Raw genomic sequence first — 21,878 nt, forward strand, 5'->3', positions numbered from 1 at the left:
AAAAGAATCATTCTCCATTGACTGCCATTCAAAAGTAATTCTTTATTTATTTTCAACTTATCAAATGTCAAAAATTTATGTATATCAAAAGTGTGGAATAATTCGCATTTTTTAAAGTCTTTGAAAGAAGTCACTTCTGCATTTATTTGATCAAAAATACAGTAAAAAATGCAGTCAAATACAGTACCGATATATTTCTGATATGTTGACTGGATTGCCATCACAGGAATAAATATATTTTTAAAATATATTAAAATAGAAAACCGGTATTTTAAATTGTAATAATATTTCATAATATTACTGTTTTTACTGTATTTTTTTTTTTTTTTTTTCAAAGAAATTCAGACTTGGTGAGCATATGAGGCCGTTGAGACGTCTTTCAAAAACATTAAAAGATCGTAATTATTGCGACTATTAAAAATTGTACATTATTTAACAAATGTTGCTAATATATTTATTGTATTTTAGTAGGTATTTTACCAGTGGTCAGTTCTTTTTGAAGGACTATTTATAAAAGAAATATGCATTTTTATTAATATATTTTTGTATATAATGTATATTAGATAAGATTTATAAATACAGATATATAGATATATAGATAATGTATTATAGAGCACTTCTCAAAAATTCATATCTCTGCTTAATATTCATATAGGTTTTAAGGAAAATAATTACATTACATGTTTTTGCTGAATCAAATGATTTTCCTGATGTGGCAAATCTAAAATATCATAAAAAGAATTCTCTTGATGTTAAGTCTTGTGTTTGAGGGTGGTTTGGTTTTTTTGCCATCTGGGTTGCAGAACAAGCACATCAGTTCATTAGTGTAGCTTCTGATCTAGAGGTTGCTTTAATCTGAAATTGTAAACTCTAGTTAATTACATCCGCTTAAAGAGAACTTAATTATAAATAATCAGAGGAGCAGTGGAGTTCATGTCAATGGCACATAGCAGATGAGTCGAGATGAGTCGCCATTGTGTTTGAACCGCTGTATATATAATTTAATATCGTACTAATAACAAACTATTAAGAAAGCGGAACTACATATTAGGTCTTTGTTCTCAGTCGAACTGAAATGTGTGACGTACTTCCTCTTTAAGAGAAGGAACATGGCTGCTAACGCAGAGGTAAACAAGACACGAGAAACAAAATACTTTGTGTTAATCTAACAGACGTGTTTATTGTTTACTTGTATATTGTTGAATAGTTATTATAACTGCGAAATTATCGATTATCTGTTGTCAGAACACTATTCTTATTGTCATGGCTAACAATGCTAACATCAGTCTATGAGATCTAACCTAATCATAGAGTTCAGTATCTGAAATTTCAGTGATATTATTAAGCCTTATATGCGGTACATTGATATCTTCGCCGTTCAGGTTGTTGCTCCCAGCAGTGAAGAGGAAGCCGCAGAGACTCCAGCAGCACAGAAGAGGGAAGAGAGACTCAGAAAGTTCAGAGAGCTTCATTTCAAGAGGGTAACTACGTCACATTTTTCCTCATATCAGTAAAACCCTTAAACCCAGACCATTTATTATAGCTAATTCCCAGTTTTACCCTGGTATTAACATCTGTCTTAGATGATATGATCATATCACAAGTGGTAAGATGTGACCGTTCACCGTTTACACCTGGCAGCAACATTTGTCTCCTGTCCACACTTATTACATTTTAAGGCAAAATACTACAGGCAAAACAATTGTTTTTTTCATGCACTGGTCGATTTTGGACTATTTTGCTTCCATAACATGTCTCGTTTCAGACTAGTGGAAAGAAAACATCCAAAATACACGTTTAAGTGTTTATTTTTTTTCACACTAATGTTTTTGCTTCTGTACATTTAAATTACAATGCATATCTTTAAAGGCCATTTTCTCAAAATGAGTTATTTCTTATTAACTCATTAGTCATAAATCTCATCTTCAACAGCACTTGAAGGGTTAGTTCACCTAAAAATGAAAATAATGTCATTAATTACTCACCCTCATGCCGTTCCACACCCGTATGACCTTCGTTCATCTTCGGAACACAAATTAAGATATTTTTGTTTAAATCCGATGGCTCCGTGAGGCCTGCATAGCCAGCAATGACATTTCCTCTCTCAAGATCCATTAATGTACTAAAAACATATTTAAATCAGTTCATGTGAGTACAGTGGTTCAATATTGATATTATAAAGCGACGAGAATATTTTTGGTGCGCCAAAAAAAAACAAAATAACGACTTATATAGTGATGGCCGGTTTCAAAACGCTGCTTTATGAAGCTTCGGAGCATAATGAATCATAGGATGAGTAATAAATGACATTATTTTCATTTTTGGGTGAACTAACCCTTTAAATGCACCAAACTTTCCTATATTCTGAAGGTTTTTACAGAGGGGTTTGTTCATATATCAATCGTCTGATGTATAGAACATTTTATTCTTAAAAACATTGTGAAAATATTTGTTTGTTGGTTTTTTGCTCTTGACAGTTTTTTCAGAAGGTGAAACCGCTATTTTTTTTTTTAAACCGGGTCCCAGAGTGGATAACGATGAAACGATGATGTCATCACCCCACGTGTTGACCCTAGTCAGACACAACGCTAACAGCACAAAACAGCAACAACAACAATAATAGCGTACTACATGCTTGTGTTCGTGCTGCAGAAGCTACCGAGCTACTAAGCTTTTATTTCGAAGTTTTACTAAAGTTTGTATACAACACGCAAGGTTTATGCGCATGCTCCAAGTCTTATTCTTTGTTTTTAGTGGATCTCTATTGCAGAATTACAGCTCCACATACTGATCTGGCATGTATACTACATTGTTTTGAGTCATTTCAGTGGTTTCGTGTGTACGCAGATATTTCTTGAGACGAGGAAAAAAAAAAGATTGGATAGGGTAAGCTCTGGCTTCGTGTGGACATAGCCTTAGTCAAAGCGACACATGACGCTTGCTTGTTGAGGCATGTGTCGTATCCCTGACGTAAGTCAAGTGAAAGGACCTTTAGTGTAGATTGAGAGCAAACTCTGTACTGGTGTTGCTTTGGGTGAAAACTATTGACAGAGCACAACAGAATCTGCTCTATTAACACCCATATGAAATGTGATTGGGTTCTGTTTGTAGAATGAGGCCCGAAAGCTGAATCATCAGGAGGTGGTGGAGGAGGACAAGAGACTGAAGCTGCCGTCAAACTGGGAGGCCAAGAAAGCTCGTCTAGAGTATGAACTCATGGTGGACCAAAAGAAAAAGGTACAGCACTTGAGTTCAGACCTGCAGTGTGTTGTTTCTGCTCCATCAAATGGAGCTGCAAAAATAATGACAACACAAACACTCGTGCTGTCTGCAAATGATCACATATAGTGACCAGACTCAAAGCTGGTTGAGCCCACAGCACTGTTATAAAAGATTTCCTCCAGTTTTCATTTGAATCTGCATGTTTCCTGATGTTTTGAGATAAATGAGTTCATTATAGTAAGATACTGTAATATGAATGGTTTCTTTTCTGTCTTAAACAAAAATGTCTGAATAAGTGTTCATTTAATTTCCACATTTTTTTCTGGACATACACTGCCATTCAAACGTTTGGAGTCTGTAAGATTTTATGATTCTTTAAGATTTTTTTTTTTTTAATGTTTTTGAAAGAAGTCTCACCAAGGCTGTATTTATTTGATGAAAAACACAGTAAAACAGTAATATTCAATATACAATTTAAAAGAAATGTTTTCTATTCAAATATATTCTAAAATGTAATTTATTCCTGTGATGCAAAGTTGAATTTTCAGCATCATTACTCCAGTCTTCATTTGCCACATGATCCTTCAGAAATCATTCTAATATGCTTAGAAAACATTTCTGATTATTATCAATGTTGAAAACAGTTGTGCTTTTTGAAAATGGATAGATTTTTTTTCCCTTTTCAGGGTTCTTTTATAAATAAATGTGAATTGAATTTGAAAAAAAAAAAACAGCATTTATTCGAAATGGAAATCTTTTGTAACATTATAAATGTCAGTATTGTCACTTTTAATCATTTTAATGCATTGTTACTAAAAAAAAAAAAAAAGTATTAATTTTATTTTTAAAAAATTTCACTGACCCCAGACTTTTAAACAGTTGTGTGTTTGCTGTCATGAGGCTTCCCTGCTCTCTATATGCCGGTATCAACCATTAAAATCCCTCTTATCAGTCAAACACTGTGTATGATAATGCAGTCTGTGAGGACGAGTGTGTAAAGCTGTAATTTCTGTTTGCGTGTCAGGAGTGTGCGGAGCGCGGCGAGGACTATGACCGTGTGAAGCTCCTGGAGATCAGTGCTGAAGATGCAGAGAGATGGGAGAGAAAGAAAAAGAAGAAAAACCCTGATCCAGGATTCTCAGGTATAAAACACTCCTCTCATTTACATCACGAATATTATTAAGCAGTCTGATTGATAGGCTGAGAGCAAGAGGGAATGTGGCTGCCATGTGTGATACTAAAAATGTGAAAATGAAAACATGCAGAGCCTGTGTTTCACGCCTGGTTATCATTGGTTCTGGCAATTACTATCATTTTCCTTCTGCTTCTCCTTGTAAGACCCCTTTTTCAGACCCCCACAGCTGGATGTGTGTTTTTATTCATCTGTGTGTGTGTGTGTGTGTGTGTGTGTGTGTAGGGTATGCTGAGGCCCAGTTGAGGCAGTACCAGAGACTGACAAGGCAGATCAAGCCGGATATGGACAACTATGAGAGACAGAGAGAGGAGTGGTGAGATTTTATTTATTCTCATTCAACCTCTGAAACATGCACACACTATTTAAGTTAGTTGTAATTCTAGACTCAACACTGAAATCGCAGTGTGGCTCAGTGCAATTGTCAAATCTCAAAGCCTGCGGTATAATTAAATAATTATATGCTGCATGTTTTAGAGTGAAGAGTTGCACTGTGTTGTTTTACACGGTGTTCTTTTTGCAGTTTTACTGTAAAATATTATTATTATTATTATAGTCATATTGATATATAATCACATTTTTTTAATCTAATTGTGCAGCCCAACAAACCTGGAGAATTAGATTTTTCCTAAAATTTTGCAGCCCTATTCAAGAATATGGATTGATACTGGAATCGACCGCTCATATCTTGTATGTGACATTGTCTGGGCAACGACTGTTTAATTTTGTCATATCAAGGTTTTCTGTCTCAATATAATATAATATAATAAATATATGTTCTTTTCATTATAATGAAAGTAAATGTAGACGAATATTGTCAGCCTTCCAAAATGACAAGAAATGAAAAAGAAAAGAAAAAAAAAAGTCCATACAACTTCTTCTCTGAAGTGTCTTGGTTACAACACATTCGTACCAATGAATATGCCTTTATTGACGTCGCATCTGGTGTGCTGCATCTTCACTTGTGAAAGTGAATGAGCTTTGAAAGCTGTAGTGGAGGGAAAGTCTAATGAATATTAGAAAGTGAGTCAAAGGTCAAATTTTGTAACTGTTCTGGTGATGCTAGTGGTACATAAATTACTATATATAAAAATAAGTATTTGATGATTTGTGTGTATTTAATTTGCTCTTAGTGGAGAAGATTTCCACCCCACCTCCAACAGTCTGATTCACGGCACTCACGTTCCCTCTAAAGAGAGCATCGACCGCATGGTGGACGACGTGGAGAAACAGTAAGAATCTGTGTTTGTTTTTACGAAGGGAATCTGGTCAATTTCAGATCTTATATTTAGCAGAAGCACCTGGTGAGCAGATCTGTTGATACACTATTACTACTTGCACACCTCAACGGTCCTCCATCAGAGTCAGAGCAGATAGCGGCTCTTTTGAAGGTGATGTTGCAGCCAATTTTAGAGCTCAGCTCCTCATATGTGTTTGTTCCTCACTCCAGATGTGTTTGTGCCATTGCGTGCCTGTCGCACATGCATGTGTGCGCCGGCTAGGGTTTGTTTACGCGAGAGACAGCATTCTTCTATTTTGAAGGAGCTGCTTTTAGCTTCTGAGAAACATTAGACAGGGTTACGGCTGCCAGATTGTGACGCACAAACACGCTTTGAAGATGTTTGAAGAAACGTCTGTGTGTGCGTGGGGGGGCATGGGAGTCTCTTTGATGGACTTTGAAAACTGACATTGTCTGTTGAAGATTGTCTGTTAGAAATGAATGGTTAAACAGTATGACTGGGTAATATAGCAGATGTGTGGTGCTTATGTGATGATTTTGATGGTGATGTAAAGTTGTAATGTGCTTTTTTGACCATTATGTTTCCTAAAGACAGTGTTATTTTAGTATAATTTATACACTTTTATAGTATTTATTAATATTTTGTAGTTCAAGCTTAGTTCAAGCATCAATAAAACAGCTTGTGAACAATATGTAACTTAACGTTGCGTTTACCTCAAGAAAGTAATATAATGTTCACATTTTGTTACTCCCGCAAAATCGGTTAATGCTGCAGAACAACACATTATGTCGGTGTGAAATAAACAGTTCTGGAAATGTAGAAATTAAACTAACTTAAAACAAACTTATTTAAAGAACGAACACTTTAACTAGAATCAGCGTGATAAAAACTGCCTAAAATGACAGAAACCATCTTTGGAAGAAAAAATATTTGACGTGTAATTTGACTGTTTAGTTGGTCTCACGTTCATTACATTACATGGAGAGGGCGGGGTTTATGACCTATACTGCATCAAGCCACCTGGGGGCGATCGAGACGCTTTGGCTTCACTTTTCAGAACTTGTGTGACATGCTTTGTTTTAACCATTTGTTTTAAAGGTGCAGTGTGTAAATTTTAGTGGCATCTAGCGGTGAGGGTGCAAATTGCAATATAGAGAAGCTACGATTGCCGACAAAGATGTTGTGTGTGTGTGTGTGTATATATATAATATACATACACTGTAAATTCCAACACTTTTTAGAGTTAGAAATTTGTGTAATCTCCATAAATGTGTTCTTGTGTGTTTAGGATTGAAAAGCGCTCAAAATACAGTCGGCGCAGGGCCTACAACGACGATGCTGACATCGATTATATCAACGAGAGGAACGCCAAGTTCAACAAGAAGGCTGAACGTTTCTACGGCAAATACACCGCAGAGATCAAACAGAACCTGGAGAGAGGAACTGCCGTGTAACCATAGAGACTGTTACTATGGACTCCAACCCTAGCAAGCAACCAGAAGTCAATCGCAAATATTTTTAAGATGTGTTTTTTTTTTTTTTTTTTTTTTTTTTTCTCCCTCTCCATATTCTCTTAGAAATTTTTCATTCTGGCAAAATGATTTGCCTGCAGTGGGAAAGCAGATGTCTACCTGTCAGTGTTTTGCTTTTGTGTGTGTAAATTCATTCATTTCTGCAGCAGTTGATATTTACTTTAATAAAACATTTTCATTTCAAACACAATTGACTTCATGGTGCTTTATGATGTAATCTAAGCAGGTTTGTACCACAGCATCAATGAACCCTTGAGGTGTAAAGACCACATTGACCACCTTGGGTCGGGTGCATGCATAATTTGCAATAATTCAAAGATCCAAATTGAATTATTGCATGCATATATCGTGGAAAAAGAGAGTGATTAAGAGACTGCATCAGTGAGTGTGAGAACTCGACGTGATCATTTATCTTTTTTGAAGATTCCTGCAACATCAAAGTGTCAGTTATTGAATTATCTCCATCATCGTTGCCCTTAAGCATCAGAAGATTAGAGAAGAGGCTTGTGACCTGAACCGACTTCAAAGCGAATCACAGATCTTCACAGACTGTCGTACTGTCTGTTCCTATCAAAAATAAATATCAAAGCATCAGCACTTACTAGTAAGATTTAATGTAAACAGTTCGTCAGACACGCAGAGCATTCTGCATTTATCAAGCCCCAGTTCAAATCCACAAGCTAAAATCATCCTCAGAAGACCGTATAGGACTGAACATGTATCAGAGATCTCTGGCATCTGCATAAATGAATATGTTATGAATTATCCCGGTGGGGGGAGCAGGGGTAATTGGCTTTAGGGCGGCTGCTTTCAAAGCTTGGTGTGTTGAGAATTAGAGCCTGTGCCGTGTTTATGATTTCCTGCTTTTGTTCTCAGTGGCAGTATTGGCTGCGGGTGATTAGACGAAGGGGGCCACACAAATCAAACCCTTTGATATCTGAGCTGCTCATTGGGCAACTTTGTCTTGGGTTTTTCATAAAGACCTCTTTTTCCAAATATGGAGAAACAGGGCTTCCATTGAGAGAAAGAATGCCATTCAACAGTTTCTCCTCAAATCCACGCGCCACAATCCACAAGAGCTGTAGTCATAAGTGAAATCGCTGGGGGAGTTTTTACTGGTTACCTCAGAGTAGCAAACATCTGCCAAAAGCCGACTGTCCGACTGGTGCCTGCTTTACGATCCCAATGGCCCGTTTCTGGAGGAATAGAGCAATTATGTTGCTTAACTTTTAGATTTATCTGTCGCTAAGGCTTCATTTATCAAACCCTTTGATATTTGCTGCTCAGGAAACCGTGATATGTTTTTTTCAGAATTTTTTGATGATTCTTTTTTGTAACAATGTAAAAGTCTTTACTGTTACAATTTAATTTAAAATGTGTTGCATAAAAAAAATAAAAAAAAATCATACTGACCCCAAACTTTTGAGCGGTAGTGTTTGTACTGCGATATGCAAAGAGTAGATGATCTATAGGCCTACTATACATTTACAGTGCAAAGTACACCGATCAGGCATAACATTATGACCACCTTCCTAATATTGTGTTGGTCCCACTTTTGCTGCCAAAACAGCCCTGACCCATCGAGGCATGGACTCCACTAGACCCCTGAAGGTGTGCTGTGGTATCTGGCACCAAGATGTTAGCAGCAGATCTTTAAGTTATGTAAGTTGTGAGGTGGGTTCAGCACATCCGACAGATGCTCGATTGGATTGAGATCTGAGGAATTTGGAGGCCAAGTCAACACCTCAAATTTGTTGTTGTGCTCCTCTAACTATTCCTGAACCATTTTTGCTTTGTGGCAGGGCGCATTATCCTGCTGAAAGAGGCCACAGCCACCAGGGAATACCATTTCCATTAAAGGGTGTACATGGTCTGCAACAATGCTTAGGTAGGTGGTATGTATCAAAGTAACATCCACATGGATAGCAGGACCCAAGGTTTCCCAGCAGAAAATTGCCCAAAGCATCACACTGCCTTCTTCCCATAGCGCATCCTGGTGCCATGTGTTCCCCAGGTAAGGGACGCACACACACCCGGCCATCCACGTGATGTAAAAGAAAACGTGATTAATCAGACCAGGCCACCTTCTTCCATTGCTCCGTGGTCCAGTTCTGATGCTCACGTGCCCACTTTTGGCACTTTCGGCGGTGGACAGGAGTCAGCATGGGCACCCTGACTGGTCTGTGGCTATGTTCTCAAAAATAGTTCTTCAGCCTTCAGGTATACTTCTTTATAGCGCTGTTTCACTTTCATATCAATCAAATGATTCTTTTAAGCGAAACGCAGATGAGACGGATTCAGTTATTTCAGTAGTTGTCAGACCTGTCTGTGTGCTGGAGATTGATGGCTATTGAATGAGTTTCATTTGCAGACTTGTGTGATAGTGATGGATGTTTTGGGAGAAAATCAGCGTAGGCGCCGCGAGATTACACTCATGTGATGAGCGCAAATAACTGCCTGGCATCCGTGGCATCACAGAAAGCGAATTAAACATCAAATACAGTTTGCCTGCGAGGGCTTACATGTACCATTTTTCTCAAAACTGAAATGAAAAGGCGGCTTGTGTGTGGCGAACAATGGCTTTCTTTATCTGCATCTTTATACACTTTTTCCCCCCAACTGTATTTGTCTCTGTCTCAATCAGGACTCCTCTGTGACTGTGCCAGGGCTTTCCAGACTCGAGGCCCGTGGTGTCTCCCTTTAGCAAACTGCAAGTGCATATCAGAACGAGTGAGGAATAGTTGAAAATGTGTGTGAATAGAAAAGAGAGTCATACAGATCTGTGTATGTGCGCACCTTTGATTTTAGTGCATCTCTTATCAAGTGATCTGTATCCCAATTGTTACTTCATCCATAATTACCGTGTCCATCCCGGAGGCACCGGGACATCTGATCTGTGACTAGGAACAGCTGTAGGACCACTGGCACAGCTGACAGTACTGAGGTGAATAAATCTTATGCTAGATTACATCATCTGGCAAATGCCAATTCTGCTTTGAAAATATGATTAAAGGTACACTATGTAACTTTTTTTTGTTGTTGTTCAAAATTAACCAAATTTAAAGGGATAGTTCACCCAAAAATGAAAATTCTGTCATTTACTCACACTCAAGTTGTTCCAAACCTGTATGAATTTCTTTCTTCTACTGAACACAAAAGAAGATATTTTGAATAATATGAGTAACTAAACAGTTGATGGGCTCAAATTTACTTCCATAGTATGGGGAAAAAATACTATTGAAGTCAATACTTTTCAAGTATTCCAACTAGTTTGTTTTCTTTTATTTGCATATATATTAGCTAGACACCTATGGAATGCAGTGTGTTAGTGAATGTCTGAGAGATGCTTCATTCCGATCTTATCAGCACACAGCAAAAACAAAAGACACAGATCCTTCAGAACGATAATGTCTCTTCCTGTGCTCCAAAACATGCTTCATCAGATTCTGTGGTGAGTTGCACAACACTGATTTCGCTTTATTCGTGCACAAACAAATGTCACATAATCACTGCCGGTGAGCTTATGAAATGTTTTAGATTCTCTGAATTAGGGTGGAGAGTAAACAGACATGCTCATATAAACCTGCATATGCTCACATCTAGGTACCAGAAGAGATTCGGAGGTAATAACTAAACCTTTTTTTATCAACATCAGTTCAGGCACTAGATAAAAGGTGTGTGGTGTTTACAATCCTCCCTCCTTCGTTCAAGCTATAACAATTGCACAAAAATCATCAGGACTTCTTCAGAGGGGATGCCATGTGGAGTCAAGAGTGAACATGTTGAAAAGAGCAGCACAACAAAAGGCGTTTTGGCACAAGCTCTCAGAATACAGGCTAAAAACACACGTACAGAGACAGCAAGGGGAGAAACAAAGATCTTGACTTGTGCCTGTGCCAAACTAAGCTTCTTTGTAGACACTGCGTGCTGAATACAACTACTGGATCATGTACAGAACTCTTATTACACCACAAGTTATCAGACTAAAATCATTAATTAAAACCACCAGTCACCTGAGGGAAGAGTGTGGGTGGGAATGAGCGAGATAACATTCCAAATCATTAACTGTGTTGAGAAGAACTAAGCATATTCCTCTGTCTCAAGACAACATGTCGGCGCACATCAAATGCTGCTTATTCTGTGCCAGCAAATGACAGTTTGATTGAACGACTTGATTTGTCAGTTTAAGGATAAAAACAACGGGCAGCTGTTTTCTGTGCTAATAGTATCACCAAGTGGTAATTTTTTTATTTACTTGTGCTGAAAGTTGCTGTTGGGTTGGGATGTTCAAACAAGCTTTCTGTCATGCATATTTAGCTGTGAATTTTGTTTTATTTATTTTTGTGGGTTCAACAGTCTGACATTGTTTTACTCTTATTTCATAATGAGCAATTATGGAATGTTATTCTGGTTTGTAATAACCACTGTAAAATATTTTTTTGGGGAAAACTTGGGATGTTTTTATGTCTGCCAGCCTCATTAACATCTAATGTGCAAGTGCAACAGCGCCACCCAGAGTTCAGAATATGAAGATCAAGTTGTTTTCATGGATCAGATCTCCATTCTCTTCCAGCAAAATACCCTCTTCATATTGCAAACATTAAGATACTTAGAATGTTTAATTGGGAAATATGTACAAAAGCCTGGACACATGACTATTTTTAATGTTTTTGAAAGAAGTTTTTTAAGCTTGCATTTATTTGATCAAAAATACAGAAAAAACAGTAATATTGTGAAATATTACAATTTAAAATAATGGTTTTCTATTATAATATACTTAAATATAATTTATTTCTGTGATGCAATGCTGAATTTTCATCAGCCATTACTCCAGTTTTCAGTGTCACATGATCCTTCAGGAATCATTCTGACTGAAGACTGTCAATCATCAATCATGAGGACCGGAGTAATGGCTAATGAAAATTCAGCTTTGCATCAAAGAAATAAATTATATTTTAAAGTATATTAAAATAGAAAACCATGTTTTCTAATTTAAACAGTTTTTTCTGTGTTTGATCTGTTTTTTTTTTGTTTTGTTTTTTTGATCAAATAAATGCAGGCTTGATGAGCAATAAAATACTATTTTTAATGTTTTTGAAAGAAGTCATGTGTCCAAACTTTTGACCGGTTCCGTTTATGATTTTGTTTTCATACACATGACAATAATTTAGCAATTTTTTTGGTCATTAGAAATGTGCTTGAAATTGGCAGCAAAATGCAAAAAAAAAAACCCCAGCTAAAAATAGCCTTTATGTTCTTATAATTAAATCATACATTATACTTATTTTTTTTTAATTTTGGTGTAAAATGACTTACATGTTTTAAGTTTTGTGCAAGTCACTCACCCAGCATTTGTTTAAAGTAAAAGATTTGATCTAAACATCAGTTAACAACTGTGTGCTAAAAGCAAGTGAGCAATTCTGTATATACTATAGCAGGTGTTATTAATCCAGTGGTTTACGTCCTGGAGAGATATATAGTATTTATGTCAGATCAAAATGCATCTCCACTTTACACATCAGGAGTGCATTGTTGTTTTTGAACTGTAAGCTTCAATGAAATTGAAAATAGTCATTCATAACCTCAGGAAAAAATTATTACAATTTCTGGGAAAAAAAAAAAAAAAAAATCAAATGTACACACCAGTTATTTTTTTTGTTGTTCTTTATTCAGAAACATCCACTATACAGCACAAAAATACCAATATGTACACAATATTTCCCACCTGTTTGACATCCTCTTGCCTTCTTCCAATAAAACCCACTTTATATCTGAAAGAAAACATTTATGAAGAATTCAGATGCTCCCTACTCACCCACCCCCACCCAAGTGATCACTACACAAACTATTTACAGTATTTACAGTCTTTTTACACCATTGTTGAATCTCAGTGTTTATTTTTAGAAGAGGATTTGCTGATGGGGACCCACTGCCCATATGGCTTCCTGTCCGCCACGCTGTCGGCTCTTGATGTTACCTTACTGTCGTGAAGCGTTGGGCTGTTTGAAGGTTTGGCTACGGCATTCTGTGAATATAACAAGGCATGATCAACTTCAATATTTCAGTAAATTCGAACAATCATCATTATTGACTAAGGTTTCATGAACTTACATTGAGGCTGAAGATAATTGGCCTTCGCTTGGGTGATGTCTGAGATGTCTCTGCCTCACCATCAGTGGCAACACCATTTACCTAAAGACAGAGAAAAGAGGAAAAGGATATTGACCACACTGTCTGCTTGATATAAGCCTCACTTCAGTGTCACATGATTTTCAGTTCTAAATGAAAACACCCTCAACTGACCTCAAGTCATACAAAAGAGGCAAACTGAAGAGACTGTAATACCAGTGCTGCCCTTCTAATCAAGTCTGACATCAAAAACACCATTAACCATGGGGTAATACCGGTTTACATTTTCAATAGTATTTTTACAAGCAAAAATGAAAATCTATACACAAAGGCTTTGTTTACACTGCACCCATTTCCAATTAATGTTTCATAAAGACTTTTAAGACTACATTGTCATTTTGTAAGTAATGAAATTAGACTCCTAAGACATTGCATCACATACATCAGTTTTTCACATTGTGAATAATAAAAAAAATTAAAAAAAATGAAATGCAATATCCAGATGTTAAATTTTACACATTGATGCCTTCGTAAAGATTAGATTTATTATTAAATAAACTTTTTTTTTTTTTTTTTTGCATTATACAAGCCGCTAAACAGCTCTAAATTGGTAAAAAATAAATAATAAATAAATAAATAAATAAATAATCATTTGGATTTTTGCTGCTTATGAACTTAGCCAAAAAATGATTAAATGATGAGACAGTATATTTTTCCAAACCCCCATCCATCACTGTAGAGTGAGGTCTGTCTGGTCTTCACGCACGCTGAACAGAGGAAGATTCTGGTAAATGACAACGCAACCCAGTTCAACCATCAGCAAACAAGTCATTTCCTGTACTTCTAATAGCGGTAAAGTACACTTCTATTCAAAAGTTTGGGGTCTCTAAGTTTTTTAATGTTTTTGAAAAGTCTTATACTCAATAAGGCTGCGTTTATTTAATCAAAAATACAGTAATATTGTGAAATATTACAATTTTGAATTAACCTGTTTTCTATTTTAATATATTTTAAAATGTCATTTATTCCTGTGATGATTTGGTGCTCAAGAAACATTTCTGATTATCAATGTTGTGCTGCTTAATAATTTTTATGGAAACATTGATGCATTTTTTCATGACTCTTTGAATAGAAAGTTCAAAAGAACAGCAATTACTTGAAATAGAAATCTTTTGTAACATTATAAATGTCTTTACGGTCACTTTTGATCAATTTAATGCATCCTTGCTGAAAAAAAGTTAATTTCTTTGAAAAAAATAAACATTCTATTGACCCCAAACTTTTTGTATACAGTGTGTGCTGTTGTGTGGTGGCTGAAAGTGGGGTCAATCAAAAGCATGTGGTCTATTTGTTCGACACAAGACTACCGCTGACATCATACACGGTTACTTAACCTTTGCAGTTGTGCATATAAGACTTAAAGCTGGTGTCATTCAAGTCATGTGACCTCCCCCTCTCTCCCTCTTTGTCCAAAGGGTGGAGGAGTTTCAGCTCTACAGGAACAGAAACGATACAAAAAAAAACAAAGCAATTGAAGCTAAATGCAGCTCCTCAATAAAGTGAGAGGAATAATAGCCATGTGCTCATTCATTCACACACATACACACTCACACACACAGTAGTACATACTCTTTAACGTGTACCGTTACCTAATCCGGACATGAGCTGTTCATCATTCCATTAAATCCATCAGGCAAAATCATTCATGTCTGAGGAGACAGATTACATGGTGACCCAGGTTGGGCAAGTACAGCGCGCAATCACATTTTAAACAGACGCGTTTCAATGGGTTAGTCAATGTCCCGAGATCAGATATAAAAAAGTACAGATGAGAATCTTACTGGAGAAATTAGCTGGAATTCTGTCAACCGCTCGGGACGTTCATGCAACATAAGAGTTCTAACAAACACTGGGTGTGTATTAGTAACACATCTGCAGTCATGCGTTTGTGTGCGAGGCTCACCTGTGCTGGTGCCTTCTGTGGTGCCAGGTCAGCCCTCACCCTTTCCTCTTTATCTGATGAAGATCTCCTCTTCTCATCCTCCTCTAGCTCCTTCAGGCTAGCTGGCAGCTCTAAGTTCTGCACTCCCAGAATCCTAGTGGCATTTGCTTTGGCGACGTTCAACAGATACTTCTTCTCTGTGGGAGATTTTAGGATGCCAATTAATTTTATAATTGTCAATGGTCAGCATTATCAACTAGTCACACAACAACTGACTACACTGCAAATAAAATAATACTTTTCTTAATCTTTATTTTTGTCTCATTTGTCAATCATCTTTATATTAAATTCATTTACTAAAGAAGCAAAATTACATAAGATTTTAAAACTTTAATTTATAATAATTATTACTGTTGTTATTTTAAGTGGTATTTCAAATATTTTAAAAAGTTTATAAAAGATATTCAATAATTAAAGGTGAAGCTGATCTTACCCTCAAGGCTGAGGCGGATGGCAGAGCGTTCACGGCTGCGAGACCGGCTTCTGTATGTTCTTATGTTCCTGGGTGAGCGGGAGAAACGGCACCGGTACCTCCCCACAAACCTACTTCCCCTCCAGTAGACCGGAGAACGGCTGCGAGAGCGGGATCGGGATGGAGAACGCCTGGAGCGTCTGGAGTAGCTGTAGGGAGATGGAGAAGGACTGCGGCGATGGTAGCGTCTGCGATGAGAGGAAACCTCGGGAGTACGGCTGTAGGAGCGAGAGCGCGCACGGTAGCGGCGAGGAGGAGAAAGGTGCCTGTGGCGGCAGCGTGAACGGCCCGAGCAGCGCGGATGAGAGCGGGAACGGGAACGGGAACGGGAGCGTGAGCGTGAGGAAGAGTCACTGTCAGAGGATGAGCTCCGTGACCTGCGGGAGGAGCGGCTCCCTCTGCTGCTGGAGTACGAGCTGTTGCTGCTGCTGCTGCTGCTGGAGCGAGAGGTGCTGCGACCGGATGGAGCTTCCTGATCAAAGATGAGCTTCATATGCTCACGCCCAGGGCTGGCTTCCTGCTTCATGATCAAACCTACGAACACAAAGCGTACTTACTCATGAACTAACACTTAAATCAATCAGTTCACATTCAGTGATAAATACATGCATTAATGCTTAATAATTTTGCATAAATCTCTATGTGAATTCTCAGCATTCACTGTGTCTTTTTTGGGAGGTGGGGGGTGTTCCCAAGCTGGAAATCACAGTTTTAAAATTCCCTGACATTCCCATGTTTTTAACTGATTATTTGTAGAAAACTATTCAACAGAGTAGATGGATTCTGTTCACTTTTTCCTCATGCTTTTTCATGCACTGGTCAATTTTGGTGAGATTTTGGCTTATTTTTCTTCCAATACATCATCTTTCAGACCAGTGGAAAGAAAACTTCCAAAAAAGAAAAACATATTTATGTGATTATTTTATCACACTTCATCTATTAGTGTCTGTAAATGTCAGTTACAATATACATCTTTAAATGCTGCGCCAAACTATTCAAGTTTCAAGTACTAGTTCAAGTATCTGTATTCTGAAGGTTTTTCCTTTTTCAAATATCATTTGCCTGGTTTATGTAACATTTTATTCCTAAAAAGAAGGTGATTTTTCCTTTCTTTCTGGTTGTTGACAGAAATTTCTGATTTATTGAATTACAAAATCTCTAAAAATCGCCTCTGTAAAAACCTTTAACTCAACGAAATGAAACAAGAATTGTGAACCTGCCTTTATCTAATATTTAGATTTATGTTTTGGAAATTTATTTAAATTAGTACATATGCCTTATTTACGTATTTAAACAACACTTCAGAAAACAATTGTCTAATGATTAATCAACTGGGGCGTATGGTGATATCTATTCATTAAACTTGTATTCGTTAAATTTTTTTTTTTTTTTTTTAAATAGGTTTTTGTTTGTTTTTCAAATCATAATATGGGATATATTTATTTTCTAATGAAACAATAAAGATAGCATTAATAAGCAACAAGAAGTCAAGGAGAATGTTCTGGAACTGAAAGTAGGTCAGGTGATGTTGTGTAACAGTCTCCGCCCCCTCCTGTCAATCAAATTACACAACAATCTCGAATCTGGAACATTCCATAAGAAACTGAAAACACTACTAATTAACCCACGTTATTAAAACATCACTATGACAGAATGCAAATGTCACAATCCATATAGCAATAAATCTATCCTGATAATGTTCGCTTTCAAATAATTACTGTTACCGCTAATTCAGCAGGGACTGTAGATGTATAACAAACAACGTTAATGTACTTTGTATAAATAACATTAAATAAATACATATTGGATATCATCAACATTTAGCTGTAACTTACCGTCAAAGTGACTTGATCCAACAGTAAGAGATGAGGAAAATCTATATCGCGGGATACTCCTCGAGCGAGTTCAAACCGGAAACAATTTGAACTCCAACAAAAAAAAAGCTGTGAAATAAACAAATGCTTATTTCCTCGTGTGTATCCCTTTCAATGAAAGGACAATTATTCGAAACAAAAGGTATTTGTGAATAGTTAGTCGGCAGTGATCTGTACCAAACGTTGTTTTCTCGCGAGTGGTTCAGCGTGAAGTGGCTCGTGCGCAGAGAGTGCGTTTTTTTTTTTTTTTTTTTTTTTTTTTTAATTCAAACGAAACCCACTGACGTCATCGAGGGATCTAGAAAATTCGAGAAGCACCACTTAGAAAATTCATCAATGCAGATTTTATATAGTCATCAAAACCATGATTCAGTATTTTTATAACCAAGTTTTTTTTTTTGTATTGTTTTTTTTCACTTGAGTATACTAAGACTTGAATAATTTAACATCATTTCCATGAATAGGAAATACTTTCGTATATTTTGTTTTATATATATATATATACACACACACACACACACACACACACACAAACATGCATACTTCATAAGTTGTGTTATATTAAATTCTCTCGAGAGCTCGCGTTTTATCGCGAGATTTTACCTTGTTCTCCCGTGAGAACACTCTCCTTTAACACACAAAAAACTCACGGTTACGTGAGCTGTATGATAGAGCATTTTTTTTTTCAGTCTAAATAAAAGGAGAATATCTTGTGCTCGAGGATACAGGTCTTGACCATTGCATTTGAAAATGGCGATTGAGAACGTGCTTCCGGCCAACTTTGGCTATGCGATTTTTACATATATGTATAGTTTTGTCATGTTGACATATCTCGCGCTCAAAGTTGGTGGTGCAAGAAAGAAGTATGGGATAAAGGTAGGCGTCACATGCAATGCAAATTACTCGATTGTCCAAAATTACACTGATTTGTTTAACGTTGATTTCTGATTTATGCATGTTTTATGGCAGATGTTTCGGTTTAATGTGTTTTTCTGCGCTCGTGTTTTGTCTACAGTATCCCACCATGTACAGTGATAAGGAGCTCATTTTCAACTGTATTCAGAGAGCGCACCAGAACACACTAGAGGTGTATCCACAGTGGCTGGTGTTTCAGACTATTGCTGCATTAGAGTATCCTGTGAGTATCAAAGACTTGTGTGCCATTTGGAATGACAATTCAGAGAAAAGGAAACTCTTACAGCTGCTGTAAATGTGATTTTTTTTTTTTTTTTTTTTTTAGAAAAATGTCATCAAATAGCATATGGGGTATTTCCTGGAACATAATGTATATGCAAAATACACTGATTACATTGACATTAAAAACGTACATTAATACATTTTATGAAATTTGGTGGAAGAACATTCATTTTCTAGAATGCACTGGAATACCTCAAATTTTGATGTCATCCCAAACATTCTAGTGGGCATTTTGTCAAATCTGTTTTTGTTACTGTGTTCACAGTATTGAACTTAGTTTGCATAAAACACTTAAATATCTGAGAAGAAATTGGCAAAATTTGTCTAAATGAATCATGTTTTGCTGAAAGATTTTTGTTTGTGAGTTTATAAAAGTTCTTTTAATTGTAATTCAGGAAATTTCTCTTTCTGCCATTCCAGTTCAAAATCCAGTTTAATGTGGAGGTAGCCAATTCAAATTCATACTAAAATGGGCTTGAAACTAAAATGTTGTTTGTTCAAACCCCACAAGGGTTTATATATAATCTATCATCATTGTGCCTTTGATCAAAACACTTGACCTTGATCAAGGGTGGAGCAGAGGGAATTGTCTTTGTAATAAGCGCACTGTAAATCTCTATTAGGTACATGTTAATTTAATCTCTTTTTCATGTGCTTTCCTTCTCACATATAAACACCCTCTGACCCAGTTCACTTCTGTTTATCTTGCATGTTTTATCTCCCATATCAGATTGTTGCCTCTGTGTTAGGAGTCATCTGGATAACGAGCAGATTCTCTTATGCCTGGGGTTACTACACGGGTCGTAAGTCTTTACAATGCACATGTGGAAGCCAGAAGCCAAATTTTAGATGTTTCTCAGAAGTTATCGCAAATGCAAAAGCACATTGACATCTGTTTCTGAATCAGAGTACAAATGCGAAAATCATAGCATTTATTTGTGCATTAAATTATAGATTTAAATGACACATATATATATATATATATATATATATATTCATGCATTTTAAATCACTGCACGTTTGCAAGATATTGCTAACCCCAATATAAAAAGTGTAATAAAACTGACCATGGGAGCATAAATAAATCTAATTTTCATTTAGAAGAAAAGTGTTTTCGTAAAACTGTTACACAAAACAATGAAGTCTGTGTCTGCAAACCTGCAAAGGTTACACCATTATACTTTAATAGAACTTTCAGTGTTTAGGTTGATATTTCAAACATTATATGAGTTTTAGCCCTCATCACCAGTGTTATTTCTCTGTTTCAGATCCTGCTAAGAGGATGCATGGTGCATACGGTTACATCGGGCTGTTTGGAGTCATTCTGCTCTCTATCTCTGTGGCTCTCAAACTGTTGGGAGTCCTTTAAGGGAAACACCATACAACATAAAACCAATCCTTGCCACTTAATGTAGTCTTCAGCAAGTCTTTTTTCACTTTTTTACACTTTTTTTTTTTTTTTTTTTTTAATTGCATTGTTCCATCCTGTAATTTTTACATATATAATATTCAATCACATGTAATCAACTTTTTAGACTTTCATACTCAAGCTTTATGCTGTATTTCTCAGATTTCAATTAAGGTGACCAGATAATCATTTCATGATGCTTTTGTGCAGATGACCTGGGTTTGAGTCTAGTTTAGGTCATTTTCGTTTGTGTACCACGGTCTGTATAGGATATTTTAGGTGCAAAACTAATAACTACTTTAGGCAGCATATCAGAGACTGTCCTGATTTGATTAGGATGTACTGTCACCCTATGTTATGTTAATAAATTCAGAGAAATTAATAATAAAATGTCTGTGTAAGATTTGTGAGTGCTTGATTTAAAGTGAGAAAGTGTATGGTAAATGAAAATGAAATTAATTACATGATTCTGACCACTCTGATAATATTTAAAATAACATATGGCAGGGCTTTAGAACAACTGGAGCATTAAATTATTTATAAACAGACCCTAGAGCGTTACTATGGTGTTGTGGATAGTAACTATGATATTCTTACTACTCCATAAGGCTCCTTCATTCAAATCAGAGGGTTTTGGTTTGTTTTTTGAAAGTCTTATAGATTAGAAAAGCATTAGCACCCCGCTCCTCAGCAAGCTACACGATTGCATATGTCATTTATCACACACAAGCAATGTGGCCAAGTTTAATATTTAGAGTTAGGAGTATTATCAGAACAATAAGTATGAACAATAGTAATGCAAGCACCATTAATAAACACAGATATTATAAAGCATTTACTGTAGTTTGAAAAGACTAGAAGTTTTATAGTCTTTACAATTTTAGTTCAGTCTTTCCAGGTTTGAAAACAGTTTCTTTATAGGTATTGCAAAAGAGCCATTTTCTGTTCTCTTCACATTTTCTGATATGTTTGTTGAATGGAAATATTTCACAGTGCAACTAACTATGTGTAATGTTTTTGGATTGCTTGCTTAGTTTCAATGTACTTTTATGTTTATTCTTTGTAAAGCACCTTGAGCACTGACTGTTATAGAGTAGTAGTAGTTATAATAGTAGTATTATTAGTGTTGGGTGTAACTCATTACAAAGTAATTAATTACTTTAATTACTTTTCCCTTGAAAAGTAAGGGATTACTCTTAATTTTTCTGTATTTACATTACAGCTACTTCAGATGTAGGCCTAATTGCATTAATTACTGTGTAGACTATCGAACAATTCTGTATAAAACAATAATGGATTTAACATAAAAATTGAATGTCTGATGTTAAAATGTATGTTTTTAATATAACCTTCTCCCTTTAAACACTTTATTCAGTTTATGCAACGTTATTATTATTATTATTTAGAAAGAATTAAAAGAGCAGTTTTAAGTCTATAGGCCTACTTATATTGTTCAACTGGTCGAGGCTGATATGGGATTTAGAAAGTAGCTAAATAGTAATAAGTAAATCAATAAATTTTTTAGAGAGAGTAATTAGTACAGTAATCTAATTCCTCTATTGAAGCTAGTAATTAACTTAGCGAGTAACTTAACCAAAACCGGGTATTA

General features: G+C 36.1%; 3 protein-coding genes across 5 annotated transcripts in view; 2 read left to right on the plus strand and 1 right to left on the minus strand.

The window, feature by feature from the left end:
• The first annotated feature begins 968 nt into the window (after positions 1–968).
• Positions 969–7,377, plus strand: syf2 (SYF2 pre-mRNA-splicing factor). Its single transcript, XM_051917930.1, has 7 exons — positions 969–1,127; positions 1,383–1,481; positions 3,112–3,237; positions 4,247–4,364; positions 4,640–4,730; positions 5,548–5,646; positions 6,944–7,377. The coding sequence occupies exons 1-7, from the start codon at positions 1,110–1,112 to the stop codon at positions 7,107–7,109; spliced, it is 717 nt and encodes a 238-aa protein (XP_051773890.1). The 5' UTR covers positions 969–1,109; the 3' UTR covers positions 7,110–7,377.
• Positions 7,378–12,833: 5,456 nt separating this feature from the next.
• rsrp1 (arginine/serine-rich protein 1) overlaps positions 12,834–21,878 on the minus strand; it is a 209,980-nt gene continuing 200,935 nt past the window's right edge. The window contains exons 1-5 of one of the 3 annotated variants that reach the window (XM_051917920.1): positions 17,626–17,906; positions 15,752–16,324; positions 15,280–15,455; positions 13,299–13,379; positions 12,834–13,212 (exon numbers count right to left, since the gene is read on the minus strand). In XM_051917920.1, the coding sequence (XP_051773880.1) occupies positions 13,075–13,212; positions 13,299–13,379; positions 15,280–15,455; positions 15,752–16,316 (960 nt within the window). In that variant the 5' untranslated portion in view covers positions 16,317–16,324; positions 17,626–17,906 and the 3' untranslated portion in view covers positions 12,834–13,074. The other 2 variants (XR_007933320.1, XR_007933321.1) reach the window with 2 other exon arrangements.
• mgst3b (microsomal glutathione S-transferase 3b) lies at positions 18,269–20,672 on the plus strand. Its single transcript, XM_051917942.1, has 4 exons — positions 18,269–18,540; positions 18,680–18,802; positions 19,592–19,664; positions 20,130–20,672. The coding sequence occupies exons 1-4, from the start codon at positions 18,415–18,417 to the stop codon at positions 20,228–20,230; spliced, it is 423 nt and encodes a 140-aa protein (XP_051773902.1). The 5' UTR covers positions 18,269–18,414; the 3' UTR covers positions 20,231–20,672.

The sequence above is a fragment of the Ctenopharyngodon idella genome, chromosome 13, assembly GCF_019924925.1.
Source record: "Ctenopharyngodon idella isolate HZGC_01 chromosome 13, HZGC01, whole genome shotgun sequence".
In the NCBI taxonomy this organism is placed as follows: domain Eukaryota; kingdom Metazoa; phylum Chordata; class Actinopteri; order Cypriniformes; family Xenocyprididae; genus Ctenopharyngodon; species Ctenopharyngodon idella.

What these genes read in the sequence shown, in the direction of transcription:
- syf2 (XM_051917930.1), top strand. An exon ending in CCCTGATCCAGGATTCTCAG is followed by an intron (nt 4,365 to 4,639) that starts GTATAAAACACT and finishes GTGTGTGTGTAG; the next exon opens with GGTATGCTGAGGCCCAGTTG. An exon ending in GTGGACGACGTGGAGAAACA is followed by an intron (nt 5,647 to 6,943) that starts GTAAGAATCTGT and finishes TTGTGTGTTTAG; the next exon opens with GATTGAAAAGCGCTCAAAAT.
- mgst3b (XM_051917942.1), top strand. Translation starts at nt 18,415, where the DNA reads ATGGCGATTGAGAACGTGCTTCCGGCCAACTTTGGCTATGCGATTTTT. An exon ending in GAAAGAAGTATGGGATAAAG is followed by an intron (nt 18,541 to 18,679) that starts GTAGGCGTCACA and finishes TTTTGTCTACAG; the next exon opens with TATCCCACCATGTACAGTGA. An exon ending in TTGCTGCATTAGAGTATCCT is followed by an intron (nt 18,803 to 19,591) that starts GTGAGTATCAAA and finishes CTCCCATATCAG; the next exon opens with ATTGTTGCCTCTGTGTTAGG.